This window comes from Coregonus clupeaformis, chromosome 28 (genome assembly GCF_020615455.1).
Source record: "Coregonus clupeaformis isolate EN_2021a chromosome 28, ASM2061545v1, whole genome shotgun sequence".
NCBI classification, from domain to species: domain Eukaryota; kingdom Metazoa; phylum Chordata; class Actinopteri; order Salmoniformes; family Salmonidae; genus Coregonus; species Coregonus clupeaformis.
This window is the reverse complement of record NC_059219.1, coordinates 10,995,614-11,015,951: the sequence shown is the minus strand read 5'-3', so window position 1 is coordinate 11,015,951 and position 20,338 is coordinate 10,995,614. Positions and strand designations below refer to the sequence as shown.

Below are 20,338 nucleotides of genomic sequence, written 5' to 3'. Positions count from 1 at the left end.
GCAGGAACTAATGGGGATCCATAATAAACCCCAGGAAGAGTAGCTGCTGCCTTGGCAGGAACTAATGGGGATCCATAATAAACCCCAGGAAGAGTAGCTGCTGCCTTGGCAGGAACTAATGGGGATCCATAATAAACCCCAGGAAGAGTAGCTGCTGCCTTGGCAGGAACTAATGGGGGATCCATAATAAACCCCAGGAAGAGTAGCTGCTGCCTTGGCAGGAACTAATGGGGATCCATAATAAACCCCAGGAAGAGTAGCCGCTGCCTTGGCAGGAACTAATGGGGATCCATAATAAACACCAGGAAGAGTAGCCGCTGCCTTGGCAGGAACTAATGGGGATCCATAATAAACACCAGGAAGAGTAGCCGCTGCCTTGGCAGGAACTAATGGGGATCCATAATAAACCCCAGGAAGAGTAGCTGCTGCCTTGACAGGAACTAATGGGGATCCATAATAAACCCCAGGAAGAGTAGCTGCTGCCTTGACAGGAACTAATGGGGATCCATAATAAACCCCAGGAAGAGTAGCCGCTGCCTTGGCAGGAACTAATGGGGATCCATAATAAACCCCAGGAAGAGTAGCTGCTGCCTTGGCAGGAACTAATGGGGATCCATAATAAACCCCAGGAAGAGTAGCTGCTGCCTTGGCAGGAACTAATGGGGATCCATAATAAACCCCAGGAAGAGTAGCTGCTGCCTTGGCAGGAACTAATTGGGATCCATAATAAACCCCAGGAAGAGTAGCTGCTGCCTTGGCAGGAACTAATGGGGATCCATAATAAATACAAATACACAGCTCTCTATTGTCCCTCTAATCACTCTGACATCAATGCAAATGTCATATATATTATTTAGTAAATGTAAAGACAAGATTAAATCGGGTATAGTCTGATGGGTGACAATATTAGCGTATCGATTGGGAATTATATATAATCAGCTTAAGGCAAGAAACAAAGCCTTTTTTTGTGTGACTTTTTCTAATCATAGTCGCCCACCTCATGTAGCCCATAGGCCCATATGTTTTGATAAGGTTTGTATCACAACTAAAGGGGCCAAATAACTTCTTAAAATGAAGCACATTAATCTGCTTTCCAACCGGTGTAGAGCATAACTGGCATACATAAGCAGTGTGTGAGTTTCAAGTTTGGGGAAGATAATTTTCACCATAAAAATGCACCTTTATAATAAAAGCATTACATGCATAATCGCATTTGCTGTCACTTTTTGTAAATTGGTATTTCGTCACCTGCTGAATAAACACCTCGAATGGCCCTACTCCTGAATAAGTTAATCAGGCCGGAGTATACCACGAGACCCTGCTTTGGTGCGCTCTGACAGCTGTTGTTTGCTAAGCTGAATCATGCAAACCCTGCTGAAAAATAACATTACTCCAATTTTAATTCTAGTGTTTTATATGCACATATTTATATAGATTGGTTTCTATTAATTCAGTAGCATTTAGATAACTGGTCAGTAGTTTAATCAGATTTCAATCATAAACCAGATATCAACCAAAATAAGAAGTATTTTTCATGACGAAGATTTAATCTGGTTGTGATCTGGTTATATGACATCCTGACCAGATTTCAATCAGTAAAATACGTCTTTATCACGTCGTATTCCCACTGGGACTGGTTTCATCTTGACAAACAAAAAATGCGATCTGTGGAGAAAAAAGAGGTCCAATATTTGCTTGATTGGAGGATAGCTTTGAGGGTTATCGAATCAGGATCAAATCCTCAGATCTCCTCTAAGTCATTAAAAACAGAATGTTTATATTTGAAGATTGATAAAAGAAGGACCTTAGTCCAGGTCTAAGAAAAGGCCTCAAGCAGACTACAAGGAGTGGAACGTTAGCTAAACAGACTCGTTGCTCGTCCTCCACTGCTGGAAGTTGGATTGTATTGTATTTATTGTGTTTCTGGTAGTTGCGTGGTTGGCTGCAGGAGACGGTCCAGTCGTTCAGAGTGACCAATGAGGAGCTGAGAGACACGGCTAACTCTACTGATTTACAGGACTGTAACACACTCTGTCACGTGAGATACAACACTTTTCATTTACAAACATAAATCACAAAGCTAGCAGCAACTTTCAAAATGCCTTAAAAAGGGCTAAAAGCTTTTAGGAAACATTTAAAGAGGACTAGTACTATACAAATTATAAACCTCCACTACCTCTCCTCCACCTCTCCTCTCTCCTACCTGTCCTCTCTCCTACCTGTCCTCCACCTCTCCTCTCTCCTACCTGTCCTCTCTCCTACCTGTCCTCCACCTGTCCCCTCTCCTCTCTCCTACCTCTCCTCTCTCCTACCTGTCCTCTACCTCTCCTCTCTCCTACCTGTCCTCTACTTCTCCTCTCTCCGACCTGTCCTCTCTCCTACCTGTCCTCTACTTCTCCTCTCTCCTACCTGTCCTCTACCTCTCCTCTCCCCTACCTCTCCTCTCCCCTACCTCTCCTCTCCCCTACCTGTCCTCCACCTCTCCTCTCTCCTACCTGTCCTCTCTCCTACCTGTCCTCTCTCCTACCTGTCCTCCACCTCTCTCCTACCTCTCCCCTACCTCTCCTCTCTCCTACCTCTCCTCTCCCCTACCTCCACCTCTCCTCTCCCCTACCTCTCCCCTACCTCTCCTACCTCTCCTCTCTCCTACCTGTCCTCTCTCCTACCTGTCCTCCACCTCTCTCCTACCTCTCCCCTACCTCTCCTCTCCCCTACCTCTCCTCTCCCCTACCTGTCCTCCACCTCTCCTCTCCCCTACCTGTCCTCTCTCCTACCTGTCCTCTCTCCTACCTGTCCTCCACCTCTCTCCTACCTCTCCCCTACCTCTCCTCTCCCCTACCTCTCCTCTCCCCTACCTCTCCTCTCCCCTACCTGTCCTCTCTCCTACCTGTCCTCTCTCCTACCTGTCCTCCACCTCTCCCTACCTCTCCCCTACCTCTCCTCTCCCCTACCTCTCCTCTCCCCTACCTCTCCTCTCCCCTACCTGTCCTCTCTCCTACCTCTCCTCTCCCCTACCTGTCCTCTCTCCTACCTCTCCTCTCCCCTACCTGTCCTCTCTCCTACCTGTCCTCCACCTCTCCTCTCTCCTACCTGTCCTCTCTCCTACCTGTCCTCCACCTGTCCCCTCTCCTCTCTCCTACCTCGCCTCTCTCCTACCTGTCCTCTACCTCTCCTCTCTCCTACCTGTCCTCTACCTCTCCTCTCTCCGACCTGTCCTCTCTCCTACCTGTCCTCTACCTCTCCTCTCTCCTACCTGTCCTCTACCTCTCCTCTCTCCTACCTGTCCTCTACCTCTCCTCTCCCCTACCTCTCCTCTCCCCTACCTGTCCTCCACCTCTCCTCTCTCCTACCTGTCCTCTCTCCTACCTGTCCTCTCTCCTACCTGTCCTCCACCTCTCTCCTACCTCTCCCCTACCTCTCCTCTCCCCTACCTCTCCTCTCTCCTACCTCTCCTCTCCCCTACCTCTCCTCTCCCCTACCTCTCCTACCTCTCCTCTCTCCTACCTGTCCTCCACCTCTCTCCTACCTCTCCCCTACCTCTCCTCTCCCCTACCTGTCCTCTCCCCTACCTGTCCTCCACCTCTCCTCTCCCCTACCTGTCCTCTCCCCTACCTGTCCTCCACCTCTCCTCTCCCCTACCTGTCCTCCACCTCTCCTCTCCCCTACCTGTCCTCTCCCCTACCTGTCCTCCACCTCTCCTCTCCCCTACCTGTCCTCCACCTCTCCTCTCCCCTACCTGTCCTCTCCCCTACCTGTCCTCCACCTCTCCTCTCCCCTACCTGTCCTCTCCCCTACCTGTCCTCCACCTCTCCTCTCCCCTACCTCTCCTCTCCCCTACCTGTCCTCCACCTCTCCTCTCCCCTACCTGTCCTCTCCCCTACCTGTCCTCCACCTCTCCTCTCCCCTACCTGTCCTCCACCTCTCCTCTCCCCTACCTGTCCTCTCCCCTACCTGTCCTCCACCTCTCCTCTCCCCTACCTGTCCTCCACCTCTCCTCTCCCCTACCTGTCCTCTCCCCTACCTGTCCTCCACCTCTCCTCTCCCCTACCTGTCCTCTCCCCTACCTGTCCTCCACCTCTCCTCTCCCCTACCTGTCCTCCACCTCTCCTCTCCCCTACCTGTCCTCTCTCCTACCTGTCCTCCACCTCTCTTTTCCTCTCCCTTCTGTCTGTAGTGTCTCCAGTTGAAGATGACAGGAGGAGGTTTCCCCTGGTCCAGACTCTTCATGGCTTTACTGGTGTTTGCTGCCGGGTTCATTACACACGACATCAGATCACACGGATCCTTCACAGGTACTTAAACTCTCACACACACACACACACAACACGAACACACTTCCTTAGCCTATGCATCTGTAAACCTATCTGACCGTGTGTGTGTAGACTCCACCACAGCGAGGTATCTCCACAGTTCAGGGGTGATGGGCGTGTCTCAACAGGCCTGGAGCAAAGTCACCCTCTACTCACAACAGGGCTTCAGGTAACCTCTGACCTCTAACCCAGAGCTGAGAAATCATGTTTGCTCATCAGCATATCTCTGAGGACGGAACGCATTTATAAATGTTTTTGACTTCAAAATTAATTTGTCAGTCAGTTGTTTAAAAATATACGTCCATTATCATTTCTACGTTCTATCAGGTTTTAGACGTTCAAGTGTAGACTGAAGTCATTTTTGTATCCAAAACAATAATCCTGTTTTTCCGTGTGTAGCTGGTTGGAGACCAACACTCCCTATTACTATTCAGAGGGGGTGCGTGTGTTGGGGCCGGCACTGGAGCAGAACTGGGAGAGAACTAAAGATGCTGCCATCTACATCTCACAACTCACAACACAACTCACTGACTGGACCAATCACAACACACCCCTTCTCATAGAATGGGTAAGACACACACACACACACACACACACACACACTGTTGTACATTAAGTTGTTTTGTTTGTTGTACTGTTTGTGGTGGTGATACTGTTTGTGGTGGTGATACTGTTTGTAGTGGTGATACTGTTTGTAGTGGTGATACTGTTTGTAGTGGTGATACTGTTTGTAGTGGTGATACTGTTTGTAGTGGTGATACTGTTTGTGGTGGTGATACTGTTTGTAGTGGTGATACTGTTTGTAGTGGTGATACTGTTTGTGGTGGTGATACTGTTTGTAGTGGTGATACTGTTTGTAGTGGTGATACTGTTTGTGGTGGTGATACTGTTTGTAGTGGTGATACTGTTTGTGGTGGTGATACTGTTTGTAGTGGTGATACTGTTTGTAGTGGTGATACTGTTTGTAGTGGTGATACTGTTTGTAGTGGTGATACTGTTTGTAGTGGTGATACTGTTTGTAGTGGTGATACTGTTTGTAGTGGTGATACTGTTTGTGGTGGTGATACTGTTTGTAGTGGTGATACTGTTTGTAGTGGTGATACTGTTTGTAGTGGTGATACTGTTTGTAGTGGTGATACTGTTTGTAGTGGTGATACTGTTTGTAGTGGTGATACTGTTTGTCCGTGGTGATACTGTTTGTAGTGGTGATACTGTTTGTAGTGGTGATACTGTTTGTAGTGGTGATACTGTTTGTCGTGGTGATACTGTTTGTAGTGGTGATACTGTTTGTCGTGGTGATACTGTTTGTAGTGGTGATACTGTTTGTAGTGGTGATACTGTTTGTAGTGGTGATACTGTTTGTGGTGGTGATACTGTTTGTAGTGGTGATACTGTTTGTAGTGGTGATACTGTTTGTGGTGGTGATACTGTTTGTGGTGGTGATACTGTTTGTAGTGGTGATACTGTTTGTAGTGGTGATACTGTTTGTAGTGTTAGTGACCATGAGTCCCAGCTCCACAACATGTTAAAGGGATACTTCAGGATTTTGGCAATGAAGCCCTTCATCTATTTCCCCAGAGTTCGATGAACTCATGGATACCATTTTAAAGTCTTAGTATCCAGCATGAAGGACATTAGAGGTAGTTTCGCGAGCCAATGCTAACTAGCGTTAGCGACATGGCTGGAAGTCTACCAGAACATCCCATACACTTCCAGTGATTGCGCTGACGCTAGTTAGCAAATGCGTTAACCTGTTCAACTCTGGCCTCCTCTGGTCGCATAATATTATATACTACCCTCACATGACACAGAATATTGTTTACTTCCCTCAATGTACATTTCTGTTTCAAAATGAAGTCCTACCAACACGCTTAGTACTGTCAGAAAGGTGAGAGTGGTGGGATTCTGAAACAGTGTGACTACGACTACAGAGATGTGGCAGACCAAAAACAACGGACATTTTCCTCTTCTTAAAAAAATAAATAATGTGGGTCCCCATGTTGGGGAATAAGAGGTTTGAGATAAAACACATCACCAATTACTGTTCCAAAATTATTATTTAGATTTATTTATAAAAAAGTATATTTTCCATAATGGTGTTGCTCTAAACATTCCCATTGGAACACAGCCATTTGAAAAGGGCAGGGCATGTGCAACGTGTAAGATTTAGCTTTCAAATAATATTTAACTTTGTATTTTCTGATACATTTTACTCCCGGTAACCCTTCCACCCCACCCCACCCCCCCAAACTCACCAGGGTTTAACGCTAGTTAACAAGTTCCTTCAAACTGCATGCAGAGACATAAACATGTTATCAAGGAGTACATCTACACTCTGGGGACGTAGATGAAGGGCTTCATTGCCAAACTCCAGATGAGTGTAGCTGACAGTATGTGGCCTACAGATAGCAGGCCGGTTTAAGACAAGGTTACGTACATGGATAGTGGTGTGACCTTTAAAATGTTTGAATGTTTTTTCCTCTAGCTGAGCTCCAACACTCCAGCCAGTGTGTCTCTGCTGATAACCTATCTGAAGCAGCTCCTACTGTTTCTCCACACCAACTACCTGCTGCCAGCTCTCTCACACGCCTCCCATCTAACAATACAGGCCTGGACAGCCCTACAGGACTCCTGCAAGTAGGTACCATACACACCTAACACACACCTCCCATTCACACCAACTACCTGCTGCCAGCTCTCTCACACACCTCCCATCTAACAATACAGGCCTGGACAGCCCTACAGGACTCCTGCAAGTAGGTACCATACACACCTAACACACACCTCCCATCCATACCAACTACCAGCTCTCCCACACACCTCCCATCCATACCAACTACCTGCTACCAGCTCTCCCACACACCTCCCATCCATACCAACTACCTGCTACCAGCTCTCCCACACACCTTCCATCCATACCAACTACCAACTACCAGCTCTCCCACACACCTCCCATCCATACCAACTACCAGCTACCAGCTCTCCCACACACCTTCCATCCATACCAACTACCAGCTCTCCCACACACCTCCCATCCATACCAACTACCAGCTCTCCCACACACCTCCCATCCATACCAACTACCAACTACCAGCTCTCCCACACACCTCCCATCCATACCAACTACCAGCTCTCCCACACACCTTCCATCCATACCAACTACCTGCTACCAGCTCTCACACACACCTCCCATCCATACCAACTACCTGCTACCAGCACTCCCACACACCTCCCATCCATACCAACTACCAGCTCTCCCACACACCTCCCATCCATACCAACTACCTGCTACCAGCTCTCCCACACACCTCCCATCCATACCAACTACCTGCTACCAGCTCTCCCACACACCTCCCATCCATACCAACTACCAGCTCTCCCACACACCTCCCATCCATACCAACTACCTGCTACCAGCTCTCCCACACACCTCCCATCCATACCAACTACCTGCTACCAGCTCTCCCACACACCTCCCATCCATACCAACTACCAGCTCTCCCACACACCTCCCATCCATACCAACTACCAGCTCTCCCACACACCTCCCATCCATACCAACTACCTGCTACCAGCTCTCCCACACACCTCCCATCCATACCAACTACCTGCTACCAGCTCTCCCACACACCTCCCATCCATACCAACTACCTGCTACCAGCTCTCCCACACACCTCCCATCCATACCAACTACCAGCTCTCCCACACACCTCCCATCCATACCAACTACCTGCTACCAGCTCTCCACACACCTCCCATCCATACCAACTACCAGCTCTCCCACACACCTCCCATCCATACCAACTACCTGCTACCAGCTCTCCCACACACCTCCCATCCATACCAACTACCTGCTACCAGCTCTCCCACACACCTCCCATCCATACCTGCTACCAGCTCTCCCACACACCTCCCATCCATACCAACTACCAGCTCTCCCACACACCTCCCATCCATACCAACTACCTGCTACCAGCTCTCCCACACACCTCCCATCCATACCAACTACCAGCTCTCCCACACACCTCCCATCCATACCAACTACCAGCTCTCCCACACACCTCCCATCCATACCAACTACCTGCTACCAGCTCTCCCACACACCTCCCATCCATACCAACTACCTGCTACCAGCTCTCCCACACACCTCCCATCCATACCAACTACCAGCTCTCCCACACACCTCCCATCCATACCAACTACCAGCTCTCCCACACACCTCCCATCCATACCAACTACCTGCTACCAGCTCTCCCACACACCTCCCATCCATACCAACTACCAGCTCTCCCACACACCTCCCATCCATACCAACTACCTGCTACCAGCTCTCCCCACACACCTCCCATCCATACCAACTACCTGCTACCAGCTCTCCCACACACCTCCCATCCATACCTGCTACCAGCTCTCCCACACACCTCCCATCCATACCAACTACCAGCTCTCCCACACACCTCCCATCCATACCAACTACCTGCTACCAGCTCTCCCACACACCTCCCATCCATACCAACTACCTGCTACCAGCTCTCCCACACACCTCCCATCCATACCTGCTACCAGCTCTCCCACACACCTCCCATCCATACCAACTACCAGCTCTCCCACACACCTCCCATCCATACCAACTACCTGCTACCAGCTCTCCACACACCTCCCATCCATACCAACTACCTGCTACCAGCTCTCCCACACACCTCCCATCCATACCTGCTACCAGCTCTCCCACACACCTCCCATCCATACCAACTACCAGCTCTCCCACACACCTCCCATCCATACCAACTACCTGCTACCAGCTCTCCCACACACCTCCCATCCATACCAACTACCTGCTACCAGCTCTCCCACACACCTCCCATCCATACCAACTACCAGCTCTCCCACACACCTCCCATCCATACCAACTACCAGCTCTCCCACACACCTCCCATCCATACCAACTACCTGCTACCAGCTCTCCCACACACAGTAGGTACCACACACTAGAGGTCTTCATGGGTCCAAAAAGGGACCTGGGGCTTTCCCACCCGAGTGGGTCCAAAAAGGGACCTGGGGCTTTCCCACCCGAGTGAGGGAAGCAGCAGAAAAGTCATTTAAGCTACTTTATTAACCGGAGTTGATAAAGCGTGAGAGGGAGAGAGGTGCTGCTTTAGCAGGGGGGAGGGGCCATACTGTGGGCCAGTGACATGTGAGCAGGGGGGAGGGGCCATACTGTGGGCCAGTGACATGTGAGCAGGGGGGAGGGGCCGTACTGTGGGCCAGTGACATGTGAGCAGGGAGGGAGACAGCAACCAACCAAGCAGACTCACGCTATAGTAGACTAATAGCTGCCATAGATATGTTATTACCATCCAATATGATTACCTAGTAGCTGTCTTGACTGCATCAAACTGGGAGAAGCTAGTTAAGCTAGTTAACGTTAGCTAACTAGGCTAATTGAGGCTCCATGCACCCTCTCATCCTACAGTAACAAACACAACTCCATTCAGAATATAAAGTAGCAGCCTACCTGTTGGCTCTTGGTCATTGTAGCCTGTCCTTCTCCTTTAACTTTTAATTCCCTCATTATAATTCCATCTTCCATTGATTAGATATCTCCTAATCCTCTCTCTCTCTACACTAGCAGTCTGTTAGGATCTGTAACATTCCTCTCTCTCTACCCTAGCAGTCTGTTGGGATCTGTAACATTCCTCTCTCTACCCTAGCAGTCTGTTAGGATCTGTAACATTCCTCTCTCTACCCTAGCAGTCTGTTGGGATCTGTAACATTCCTCTCTCTACCCTAGCAGTCTGTTAGGATCTGTAACATTCCTCTCTCTCTACCCTAGCAGTCTGTTAGGATCTGTAACATTCCTCTCTCTACCCTAGCAGTCTGTTGGGATCTGTAACATTCCTCTCTCTACCCTAGCAGTCTGTTAGGATCTGTAACATTCCTCTCTCTCTACCCTAGCAGTCTGTTAGGATCTGTAACATTCCTCTCTCTCTACCCTAGCAGTCTGTTGGGATCTGTAACATTCCTCTCTCTCTACCCTAGCAGTCTGTTAGGATCTGTAACATTCCTCTCTCTACCCCTAGCAGTCTGTTGGGATCTGTAACATTCCTCTCTCTACCCTAGCAGTCTGTTGGGATCTGTAACATTCCTCTCTCTACCCTAGCAGTCTGTTAGGATCTGTAACATTCCTCTCTCTCTACCCTAGCAGTCTGTTAGGATCTGTAACATTCCTCTCTCTCTACCCTAGCAGTCTGTTAGGATCTGTAACATTCCTCTCTCTCTCTACCCTAGCAGTCTGTTGGGATCTGTAACATTCCTCTCTCTACCCTAGCAGTCTGTTGGGATCTGTAACATTCCTCTCTCTACCCTAGCAGTCTGTTAGGATCTGTAACATTCCTCTCTCTCTACCCTAGCAGTCTGTTAGGATCTGTAACATTCCTCTCTCTCTCTACCTAGCAGTCTGTTAGGATCTGTAACATTCCTCTCTCTCTACCCTAGCAGTCTGTTAGGATCTGTAACATTCCTCTCTCTCTACCCTAGCAGTCTGTTAGGATCTGTAACATTCCTCTCTCTCTACCCTAGCAGTCTGTTAGGATCTGTAACATTCCTCTCTCTACCCTAGCAGTCTGTTGGGATCTGTAACATTCCTCTCTCTACCCTAGCAGTCTGTTGGGATCTGTAACATTCCTCTCTCTCTACCCTAGCAGTCTGTTGGGATCTGTAACATTCCTCTCTCTACCCTAGCAGTCTGTTAGGATCTGTAACATTCCTCTCTCTACCCTAGCAGTCTGTTAGGATCTGTAACATTCCTCTCTCTCACCCTAGCAGTCTGTTAGGATCTGTAACATTCCTCTCTCTCTACCCTAGCAGTCTGTTGGGATCTGTAACATTCCTCTCTCTCTCTACCCTAGCAGTCTGTTGGGATCTGTAACATTCCTCTCTCTACCCTAGCAGTCTGTTAGGATCTGTAACATTCCTCTCTCTCTACCCTAGCAGTCTGTTGGGATCTGTAACATTCCTCTCTCTCTCTACCCTAGCAGTCTGTTGGGATCTGTAACATTCCTCTCTCTCTCTACCCTAGCAGTCTGTTAGGATCTGTAACATTCCTCTCTCTCTACCCTAGCAGTCTGTTAGGATCTGTAACATTCCTCTCTCTACCCTAGCAGTCTGTTGGGATCTGTAACATTCCTCTCTCTCTCTACCCTAGCAGTCTGTTGGGATCTGTAACATTCCTCTCTCTCTCTACCCTAGCAGTCTGTTGGGATCTGTAACATTCCTCTCTCTCTCTACCCTAGCAGTCTGTTGGGATCTGTAACATTCCTCTCTCTCTCTACTGCAGCAGTCTGTTGGGATCTGTAACATTCCTCTCTCCCTCTACCCTAGCAGTCTGTTAGGATCTGTAACATTCCTCTCTCTCTACCCTAGCAGTCTGTTAGGATCTGTAACATTCCTCTCTCTCTCTACCCTAGCAGTCTGTTGGGATCTGTAACATTCCTCTCTCTCTACCCTAGCAGTCTGTTAGGATCTGTAACATTCCTCTCTCTCTCTACCCTAGCAGTCTGTTGGGATCTGTAACATTCCTCTCTCTACCCTAGCAGTCTGTTAGGATCTGTAACGTTCCTCTCTCTACCCTAGCAGTCTGTTGGGATCTGTAACATTCCTCTCTCTCTACCCTAGCAGTCTGTTGGGATCTGTAACATTCCTCTCTCTACCCTAGCAGTCTGTTGGGATCTGTAACATTCATCTCTCTACCCTAGCAGTCTGTTGGGATCTGTAACATTCCTCTCTCTACCCTAGCAGTCTGTTAGGATCTGTAACATTCCTCTCTCTCTCTACCCTAGCAGTCTGTTAGGATCTGTAACATTCCTCTCTCTCTACCCTAGCAGTCTGTTGGGATCTGTAACATTCCTCTCTCTCTCTACCCTAGCAGTCTGTTGGGATCTGTAACATTCCTCTCTCTACCCTAGCAGTCTGTTGGGATCTGTAACATTCCTCTCTCTCTACCCTAGCAGTCTGTTGGGATCTGTAACATTCCTCTCTCTACCCTAGCAGTCTGTTAGGATCTGTAACATTCCTCTCTCTACCCTAGCAGTCTGTTGGGATCTGTAACATTCCTCTCTCTACCCTAGCAGTCTGTTAGGATCTGTAACATTCCTCTCTCTCTCTACCCTAGCAGTCTGTTAGGATCTGTAACATTCCTCTCTCTCTACCCTAGCAGTCTGTTGGGATCAGTAACATTCCTCTCTCTCTACCCTAGCAGTCTGTTAGGATCTGTAACATTCCTCTCTCTCTACCCTAGCAGTCTGTTGGGATCTGTAACATTCCTCTCTCTACTAGGGCTGAACGATTAATTGCATTCGCGATAATATCGCGATTTGACTGAACGCGATTTTCTAATCGCAACGTGCGCGATTTGAGGTGGTCACGTGACGCGACTTTTCATGCTGTCCAGCGCAATGGCCTCTTGCTCGACGGAACAGTCAGAAACTGACACAGCTGATACTTTAATATCGAAGAGGAACAGCACGTCGGTGGTGTGGAACTATTTTGGTTTTAAAAAGAAGATGCTGAGCAGCGTCAGGTGTTGTGCAGAGCATGCCGTGCTCCGATTGCTACTTCACGGGGTAACACTACAAACCTGTTTCAGCACTTAAAAAATACCACAAATCAATGCATGACAGTTGTATGACCAAAATGCCGAGGCATCAGTGCGCGAGACAAGCCAAATACCTCAAGACAGGGATCACTGACAGAAATGTTCGAAAGTGTCACTCCGTATGAACGTAATTCAAAACGGCACGGAGAAATCACTCGGACAATAACCGAGTTCATAGCCAAAGATATGATGCCTCTCAGCACGGTGACCAAGCCTGGGTTCATGGCATTAATACATACGCTTGATAAACGTTACAGTATACCCTCCCGCACATACTTCAGTCAGACTGCCATACCGGAGCTGTACAAAAAGTGCAAAGAGAAAGTCGCCGCGGAACTTAAAACGGTGGAGTTTTTTGCTAGCACTACTGATATGTGGTCAAGCCGCACAGCTGAGCCGTACCAGAGTCTTACAGTCCATTTTATTGATCAGAACTGTTGGATAAGTATGGCTGGCAGTGCCATACTCGTAGTGAACTTTAGTCTGTGTGGTGTGTTATTGTTGTGTACTTGAGATAAGTGAGGCTCATCTATTTTATATTATAATATTCAAATCGTTTATAAAAAATAGTTTGTCTAAATTAAAAGTGCATTTCTCATTTTTTATTTATAACTTTATTTACTTTGATTTTACAAAATATTTTCAAAGCAAATTCCTTGTTTCAGTTGTGTGAAATGTTACTGACTTGGGAGCAGTAAGATACATACAATTTAAAATTATTTTTTTCTTAAGACTGTACCTTTTGCACACAGTGTTTACAAAGTTCATGCCTTTGTTTAAATTATTTAAATGCACAGTGGCAAAGCCACAGATGTTTCTGTAATGAGCAGTTCAATAAAAATGTCATTTATTTCAAGTCATACATGTTTGAATTTAATTCTAACAAATAGACCCAGCCTATGGGAAAGAACATTTCACACTAAATGTATATACTATTGTGTTGGTCATATTTAAATCATTCATTATGTTTTGTAGGGGAAAAAGGATAAATAAATTAAATCGCATATTAAATCGCAATCGCAATATTGGGGGCAAAAAATCGCAATTAGATTATTTTCCAAAATCGTTCAGCCTTACTCTCTACCCTAGCAGTCTGTTAGGATCTGTAACATTCCTCTCTCTCTCTACCCTAGCAGTCTGTTAGGATCTGTAACATTCCTCTCTCTCTCTACCCTAGCAGTCTGTTAGGATCAGTAACATTCCTCTCTCTACCCTAGCAGTCTGTTGGGATCTGTAACATTCCTCTCTCTCTCTACCCTAGCAGTCTGTTGGATCTGTAACATTCCTCTCTCCTCTCTACCCTAGCAGTCTGTTATGATCAGTAACATTCCTCTCTCTACCCTAGCAGTCTGTTGGGATCTGTAACATTCCTCTCTCTCTACTCTACCTAGCAGTCTGTTGGGATCTGTAACATTCATCTCTCTACCCTAGCAGTCTGTTGGGATCTGTAACATTCCTCTCTCTACCCTAGCAGTCTGTTAGGATCTGTAACATTCCTCTCTCTCTCTACCCTAGCAGTCTGTTAGGATCTGTAACATTCCTCTCTCTCTACCCTAGCAGTCTGTTGGGATCTGTAACATTCCTCTCTCTCTACCCTAGCAGTCTGTTGGGATCTGTAACATTCCTCTCTCTACCCTAGCAGTCTGTTGGGATCTGTAACATTCCTCTCTCTCTCTACCCTAGCAGTCTGTTGGGATCTGTAACATTCCTCTCTCTACCCTAGCAGTCTGTTAGGATCTGTAACATTCCTCTCTCTACCCTAGCAGTCTGTTGGGATCTGTAACATTCCTCTCTCTACCCTAGCAGTCTGTTAGGATCTGTAACATTCCTCTCTCTCTCTACCCTAGCAGTCTGTTAGGATCTGTAACATTCCTCTCTCTCTACCCTAGCAGTCTGTTGGGATCTGTAACATTCCTCTCTCTCTACCCTAGCAGTCTGTTAGGATCAGTAACATTCCTCTCTCTCTACCCTAGCAGTCTGTTAGGATCTGTAACATTCCTCTCTCTCTACCCTAGCAGTCTGTTGGGATCTGTAACATTCCTCTCTCTACCCTAGCAGTCTGTTAGGATCTGTAACATTCCTCTCTCTCTCTACCCTAGCAGTCTGTTGGGATCTGTAACATTCCTCTCTCTACCCTAGCAGTCTGTTGGGATCTGTAACGTTCCTCTCTCTACCCTAGCAGTCTGTTGGGATCTGTAACATTCCTCTCTCTCTACCCTAGCAGTCTGTTGGGATCTGTAACATTCCTCTCTCTACCCTAGCAGTCTGTTGGGATCTGTAACATTCCTCTCTCTACCCTAGCAGTCTGTTGGGATCTGTAACATTCCTCTCTCTACCCTAGCAGTCTGTTAGGATCTGTAACATTCCTCTCTCTCTCTACCCTAGCAGTCTGTTAGGATCTGTAACATTCCTCTCTCTCTCTACCCTAGCAGTCTGTTAGGATCTGTAACATTCCTCTCTCTCTACCCTAGCAGTCTGTTAGGATCTGTAACATTCCTCTCTCTACCCTAGCAGTCTGTTAGGATCTGTAACATTCCTCTCTCTACCCTAGCAGTCTGTTAGGATCTGTAACATTCCTCTCTCTCTACTGCAGCAGTCTGTTAGGATCTGTAACATTCCTCTCTCTCTACTGCAGCAGTCTGTTAGGATCTGTAACATTCCTCTCTCTACCCTAGCAGTCTGTTGGGATCTGTAACATTCCTCTCTCTACTGAACCAGTCTGTTAGGATCTGTAACATTCCTCTCTCTACCCTAGCAGTCTGTTGGGATCTGTAACATTCCTCTCTCTACCCTAGCAGTCTGTTAGGATCTGTAACATTCCTCTCTCTACCCTAGCAGTCTGTTAGGATCTGTAACATTCCTCTCTCTCTACACTAGCAGTCTGTTAGGATCTGTAACATTCCTCTCTCTACCCTAGCAGTCTGTTGGGATCTGTAACATTCCTCTCTCTACCATAGCAGTCTGTTAGGATCAGTAACATTCCTCTCTCTACTGAACCAGTCTGTTAGGATCTGTAACATTCCTCTCTCTACCCTAGCAGTCTGTTAGGATCTGTAACATTCCTCTCTCTACCATAGCAGTCTGTTAGGATCAGTAACATTCCTCTCTCTCTACCCTAGCAGTCTGTTGGGATCAGTAACATTCCTCTCTCTACCCTAGCAGTCTGTTGGGATCTGTAACATTCCTCTCTCTCTCTACCCTAGCAGTCTGTTAGGATCTGTAACATTCCTCTCTCTACCCTAGCAGTCTGTTAGGATCTGTAACATTCCTCTCTCTCTCTACCCTAGCAGTCTGTTAGGATCTGTAACATGCCTCTCTCTACCCTAGCAGTCTGTTAGGATCTGTAACATTCCTCTCTCTCTACCCTAGCAGTCTGTTAGGATCTGTAACATCCCTCTCTCTACCCTAGCAGTCTGTTGGGATCTGTAACATTCCTCTCTCTCTCTACCCTAGCAGTCTGTTAGGATCTGTAACATTCCTCTCTCTCTACCCTAGCAGTCTGTTGGGATCTGTAACATTCCTCTCTCTCTACCCTAGCAGTCTGTTAGGATCTGTAACATCCCTCTCTCTACCCTAGCAGTCTGTTAGGATCTGTAACATTCCTCTCTCTCTACCCTAGCAGTCTGTTAGGATCTGTAACATTCCTCTCTCTACCCTAGCAGTCTGTTAGGATCTGTAACATTCCTCTCTCTCCACCCTAGCAGTCTGTTAGGATCTGTAACATTCCTCTCTCTACCCTAGCAGTCTGTTGGGATCTGTAACATTCCTCTCTCTCTCTACCCTAGCAGTCTGTTGGGATCTGTAACATTCCTCTCTCTACCCTAGCAGTCTGTTAGGATCTGTAACATTCCTCTCTCTCTACCCTAGCAGTCTGTTGGGATCTGTAACATTCCTCTCTCTACCCTAGCAGTCTGTTAGGATCTGTAACATTCCTCTCTCTCTCTACCCTAGCAGTCTGTTGGGATCTGTAACATTCCTCTCTCTCTCTACCCTAGCAGTCTGTTAGGATCTGTAACATTCCTCTCTCTCTCTACTGCAGCAGTCTGTTAGGATCTGTAACATTCCTCTCTCTACCCTAGCAGTCTGTTGGGATCTGTAACATTCCTCTCTCTCTCTACCCTAGCAGTCTGTTAGGATCTGTAACATTCCTCTCTCTACTGAACCAGTCTGTTAGGATCTGTAACATTCCTCTCTCTACCCTAGCAGTCTGTTGGGATCTGTAACGTTCCTCTCTCTCTCTACCCTAGCAGTCTGTTAGGATCTGTAACATTCCTCTCTCTCTCTACCCTAGCAGTCTGTTAGGATCTGTAACATTCCTCTCTCTACCCTAGCAGTCTGTTAGGATCTGTAACATTCCTCTCTCTCTACACTAGCAGTCTGTTGGGATCTGTAACATTCCTCTCTCTCTCTACCCTAGCAGTCTGTTAGGATCTGTAACGTTCCTCTCTCTCTCTACCCTAGCAGTCTGTTAGGATCTGTAACGTTCCTCTCTCTCTACCCTAGCAGTCTGTTGGGATCTGTAACATTCCTCTCTCTACCCTAGCAGTCTGTTGGGATCTGTAACGTTACTCTCTTTCTACCCTAGCAGTCTGTTGGGATCTGTAACATTCCTCTCTCTACCCTAGCAGTCTGTTGGGATCTGTAACATTCCTCTCTCTCTCTACCCTAGCAGTCTGTTGGGATCTGTAACATTCCTCTCTCTCTCTACCCTAGCAGTCTGTTGGGATCTGTAACACACCTCTCTCTCTCTACCCTAGCAGTCTGTTAGGATCTGTAACATTCCTCTCTCTCTCTACCCTAGCAGTCTGTTAGGATCTGTAACATGCCTCTCTCTCTCTACCCTAGCAGTCTGTTAGGATCTGTAACATTCCTCTCTCTCTCTACCCTAGCAGTCTGTTAGGATCTGTAACATTCCTCTCTCTCTCTACCCTAGCAGTCTGTTAGGATCTGTAACGTTCCTCTCTCTCTACCCTAGCAGTCTGTTAGGATCTGTAACATTCCTCTCTCTCTCTACCCTAGCAGTCTGTTAGGATCTGTAACATTCCTCTCTCTCTACCCTAGCAGTCTGTTAGGATCTGTAACATTCCTCTCTCTCTACCCTAGCAGTCTGTTAGGATCTGTAACATTCCTCTCTCTACCCTAGGAGTCTGTTGGGATCTGTAACATTCCTCTCTCTCTACCCTAGCAGTCTGTTGGGATCTGTAACATTCCTCTCTCTACCCTAGCAGTCTGTTAGGATCTGTAACATTCCTCTCTCTCTCTACCCTAGCAGTCTGTTAGGATCTGTAACATTCCTCTCTCTCTCTACCCTAGCAGTCTGTTGGGATCTGTAACATTCCTCTCTCTACCCTAGCAGTCTGTTGGGATCTGTAACATTCCTCTCTCTCTACCCTAGCAGTCTGTTGGGATCTGTAACATTCCTCTCTCTCTCTACCCTAGCAGTCTGTTGGGATCTGTAACATTCCTCTCTCTCTCTACCCTAGCAGTCTGTTAGGATCTGTAACATTCCTCTCTCTCTACCCTAGCAGTCTGTTGGGATGTGTAACATTCCTCTCTCTCTCTACCCTAGCAGTCTGTTAGGATCTGTAACATTCCTCTCTCTCTCTACCCTAGCAGTCTGTTGGGATCTGTAACATTCCTCTCTCTACCCTAGCAGTCTGTTAGGATCTGTAACATTCCTCTCTCTCTACCCTAGCAGTCTGTTAGGATCTGTAACATTCCTCTCTCTCTCTACCCTAGCAGTCTGATGGGATCTGTAACATTCCTCTCTCTACCCTAGCAGTCTGTTAGGATCTAACATTCCTCTCTCTCTACCCTAGCAGTCTGTTAGGATCTGTAACATTCCTCTCTCTCTACCCTAGCAGTCTGTTAGGATCTGTAACATCCCTCTCTCTACCCTAGCAGTCTGTTAGGATCTGTAACATGCCTCTCTCTACCCTAGCAGTCTGTTAGGATCTGTAACATTCCTCTCTCTCTACCCTAGCAGTCTGTTAGGATCTGTAACATCCCTCTCTCTACCCTAGCAGTCTGTTGGGATCTGTAACATTCCTCTCTCTCTCTACCCTAGCAGTCTGTTAGGATCTGTAACATTCCTCTCTCTCTACCCTAGCAGTCTGTTGGGATCTGTAACATTCCTCTCTCTCTACCCTAGCAGTCTGTTAGGATCTGTAACATCCCTCTCTCTACCCTAGCAGTCTGTTAGGATCTGTAACATTCCTCTCTCTCTACCCTAGCAGTCTGTTAGGATCTGTAACATTCCTCTCTCTACCCTAGCAGTCTGTTAGGATCTGTAACATTCCTCTCTCTCCACCCTAGCAGTCTGTTAGGATCTGTAACATTCCTCTCTCTCTACCCTAGCAGTCTGTTAGGATCTGTAACATTCCTCTCTCTCTACCCTAGCAGTCTGTTGGGATCTGTAACATTCCTCTCTCTACCCTAGCAGTCTGTTAGGATCTGTAACATTCCTCTCTCTCTACCCTAGCAGTCTGTTAGGATCTGTAACATTCCTCTCTCTCTCTACCCTAGCAGTCTGTTAGGATCTGTAACATTCCTCTCTCTACCCTAGCAGTCTGTTAGGATCTGTAACATTCCTCTCTCTACCCTAGCAGTCTGTTGGGATCTGTAACATTCCTCTCTCTCTACTGCAGCAGTCTGTTAGGATCTGTAACATTCCTCTCTCTCTACCCTAGCAGTCAGTTGGGATCTGTAACATTCCTCTCTCTCTCTACCCTAGCAGTCTGTTGGGATCTGTAACATTCCTCTCTCTCTCTACCCTAGCAGTCTGTTAGGATCTGTAACATTCCTCTCTCTCTCTACCCTAGCAGTCTGTTGGGATCTGTAACATTCCTCTCTCTCTACCCTAGCAGTCTGTTAGGATCTGTAACATTCCTCTCTCTCTACCCTAGCAGTCTGTTAGGATCTGTAACATTCCTCTCTCTCTACCCTAGCAGTCTGTTGGGATCTGTAACATTCCTCTCTCTACCCTAGCAGTCTGTTGGGATCTGTAACATTCCTCTCTCTCTCTACCCTAGCAGTCTGTTAGGATTTGTAACATTCCTCTCTCTCTCTACCCTAGCAGTCTGTTGGGATCTGTAACATTCCTCTCTCTCTCTACCCTAGCAGTCTGTTGGGATCTGTAACATTCCTCTCTCTCTCTACCCTAGCAGTCTGTTGGGATCTGTAACATTCCTCTCTCTCTCTACCCTAGCAGTCTGTTGGGATCTGTAACATTCCTCTCTCTCTCTACCCTAGCAGTCTGTTAGGATCTGTAACATTCCTCTCTCTCTACCCTAGCAGTCTGTTAGGATCTGTAACATTCCTCTCTCTCTACCCTAGCAGTCTGTTAGGATCTGTAACATTCCTCTCTCTACCCTAG

The 20,338-nt window shown here is 47.3% G+C and overlaps 1 protein-coding gene and 2 long non-coding RNA genes across 6 annotated transcripts in view; 1 reads left to right on the top strand and 2 right to left on the bottom strand.

Annotated features, from left to right (window-relative positions):
• The first annotated feature begins 1,901 nt into the window (after positions 1-1,901).
• Positions 1,902-20,338, top strand: part of LOC123482122 (transmembrane protein 214-A-like) — a 20,956-nt gene continuing 2,519 nt past the window's right edge. The window contains exons 1-5 of the mRNA XM_045208565.1: positions 1,902-2,038; positions 4,175-4,292; positions 4,383-4,479; positions 4,710-4,878; positions 6,796-6,947. Of these exons, the coding sequence (XP_045064500.1) occupies positions 4,190-4,292; positions 4,383-4,479; positions 4,710-4,878; positions 6,796-6,947 (521 nt within the window). The 5' untranslated portion in view covers positions 1,902-2,038; positions 4,175-4,189. The remainder of the gene's footprint in view (positions 2,039-4,174; positions 4,293-4,382; positions 4,480-4,709; positions 4,879-6,795; positions 6,948-20,338) is intronic.
• Positions 7,073-8,185, bottom strand: LOC123482123. Of its 2 annotated transcripts, none has more exons than XR_006657551.1 (3): positions 8,169-8,185; positions 7,540-8,040; positions 7,073-7,453 (listed from the first exon to the last, which is right to left on the bottom strand). It is a non-coding gene; the product is annotated as an uncharacterized LOC123482123 (long non-coding RNA). The 2 variants fall into 2 exon arrangements; XR_006657552.1 differs by lacking the exon at positions 7,073-7,453 and adding an exon at positions 7,497-7,516 and having other exon boundaries at positions 7,603-8,040.
• On the bottom strand, positions 8,644-9,383 carry LOC121542762. 3 transcript variants are annotated; one of them, XR_006657553.1, is made up of 3 exons: positions 8,981-9,383; positions 8,709-8,866; positions 8,644-8,672 (listed from the first exon to the last, which is right to left on the bottom strand). It is a non-coding gene; the product is annotated as an uncharacterized LOC121542762 (long non-coding RNA). The 3 variants fall into 3 exon arrangements; XR_006657555.1 differs by having other exon boundaries at positions 8,650-8,866; positions 8,981-9,023; positions 9,060-9,383; XR_006657554.1 differs by having other exon boundaries at positions 8,662-8,708; positions 8,745-8,866.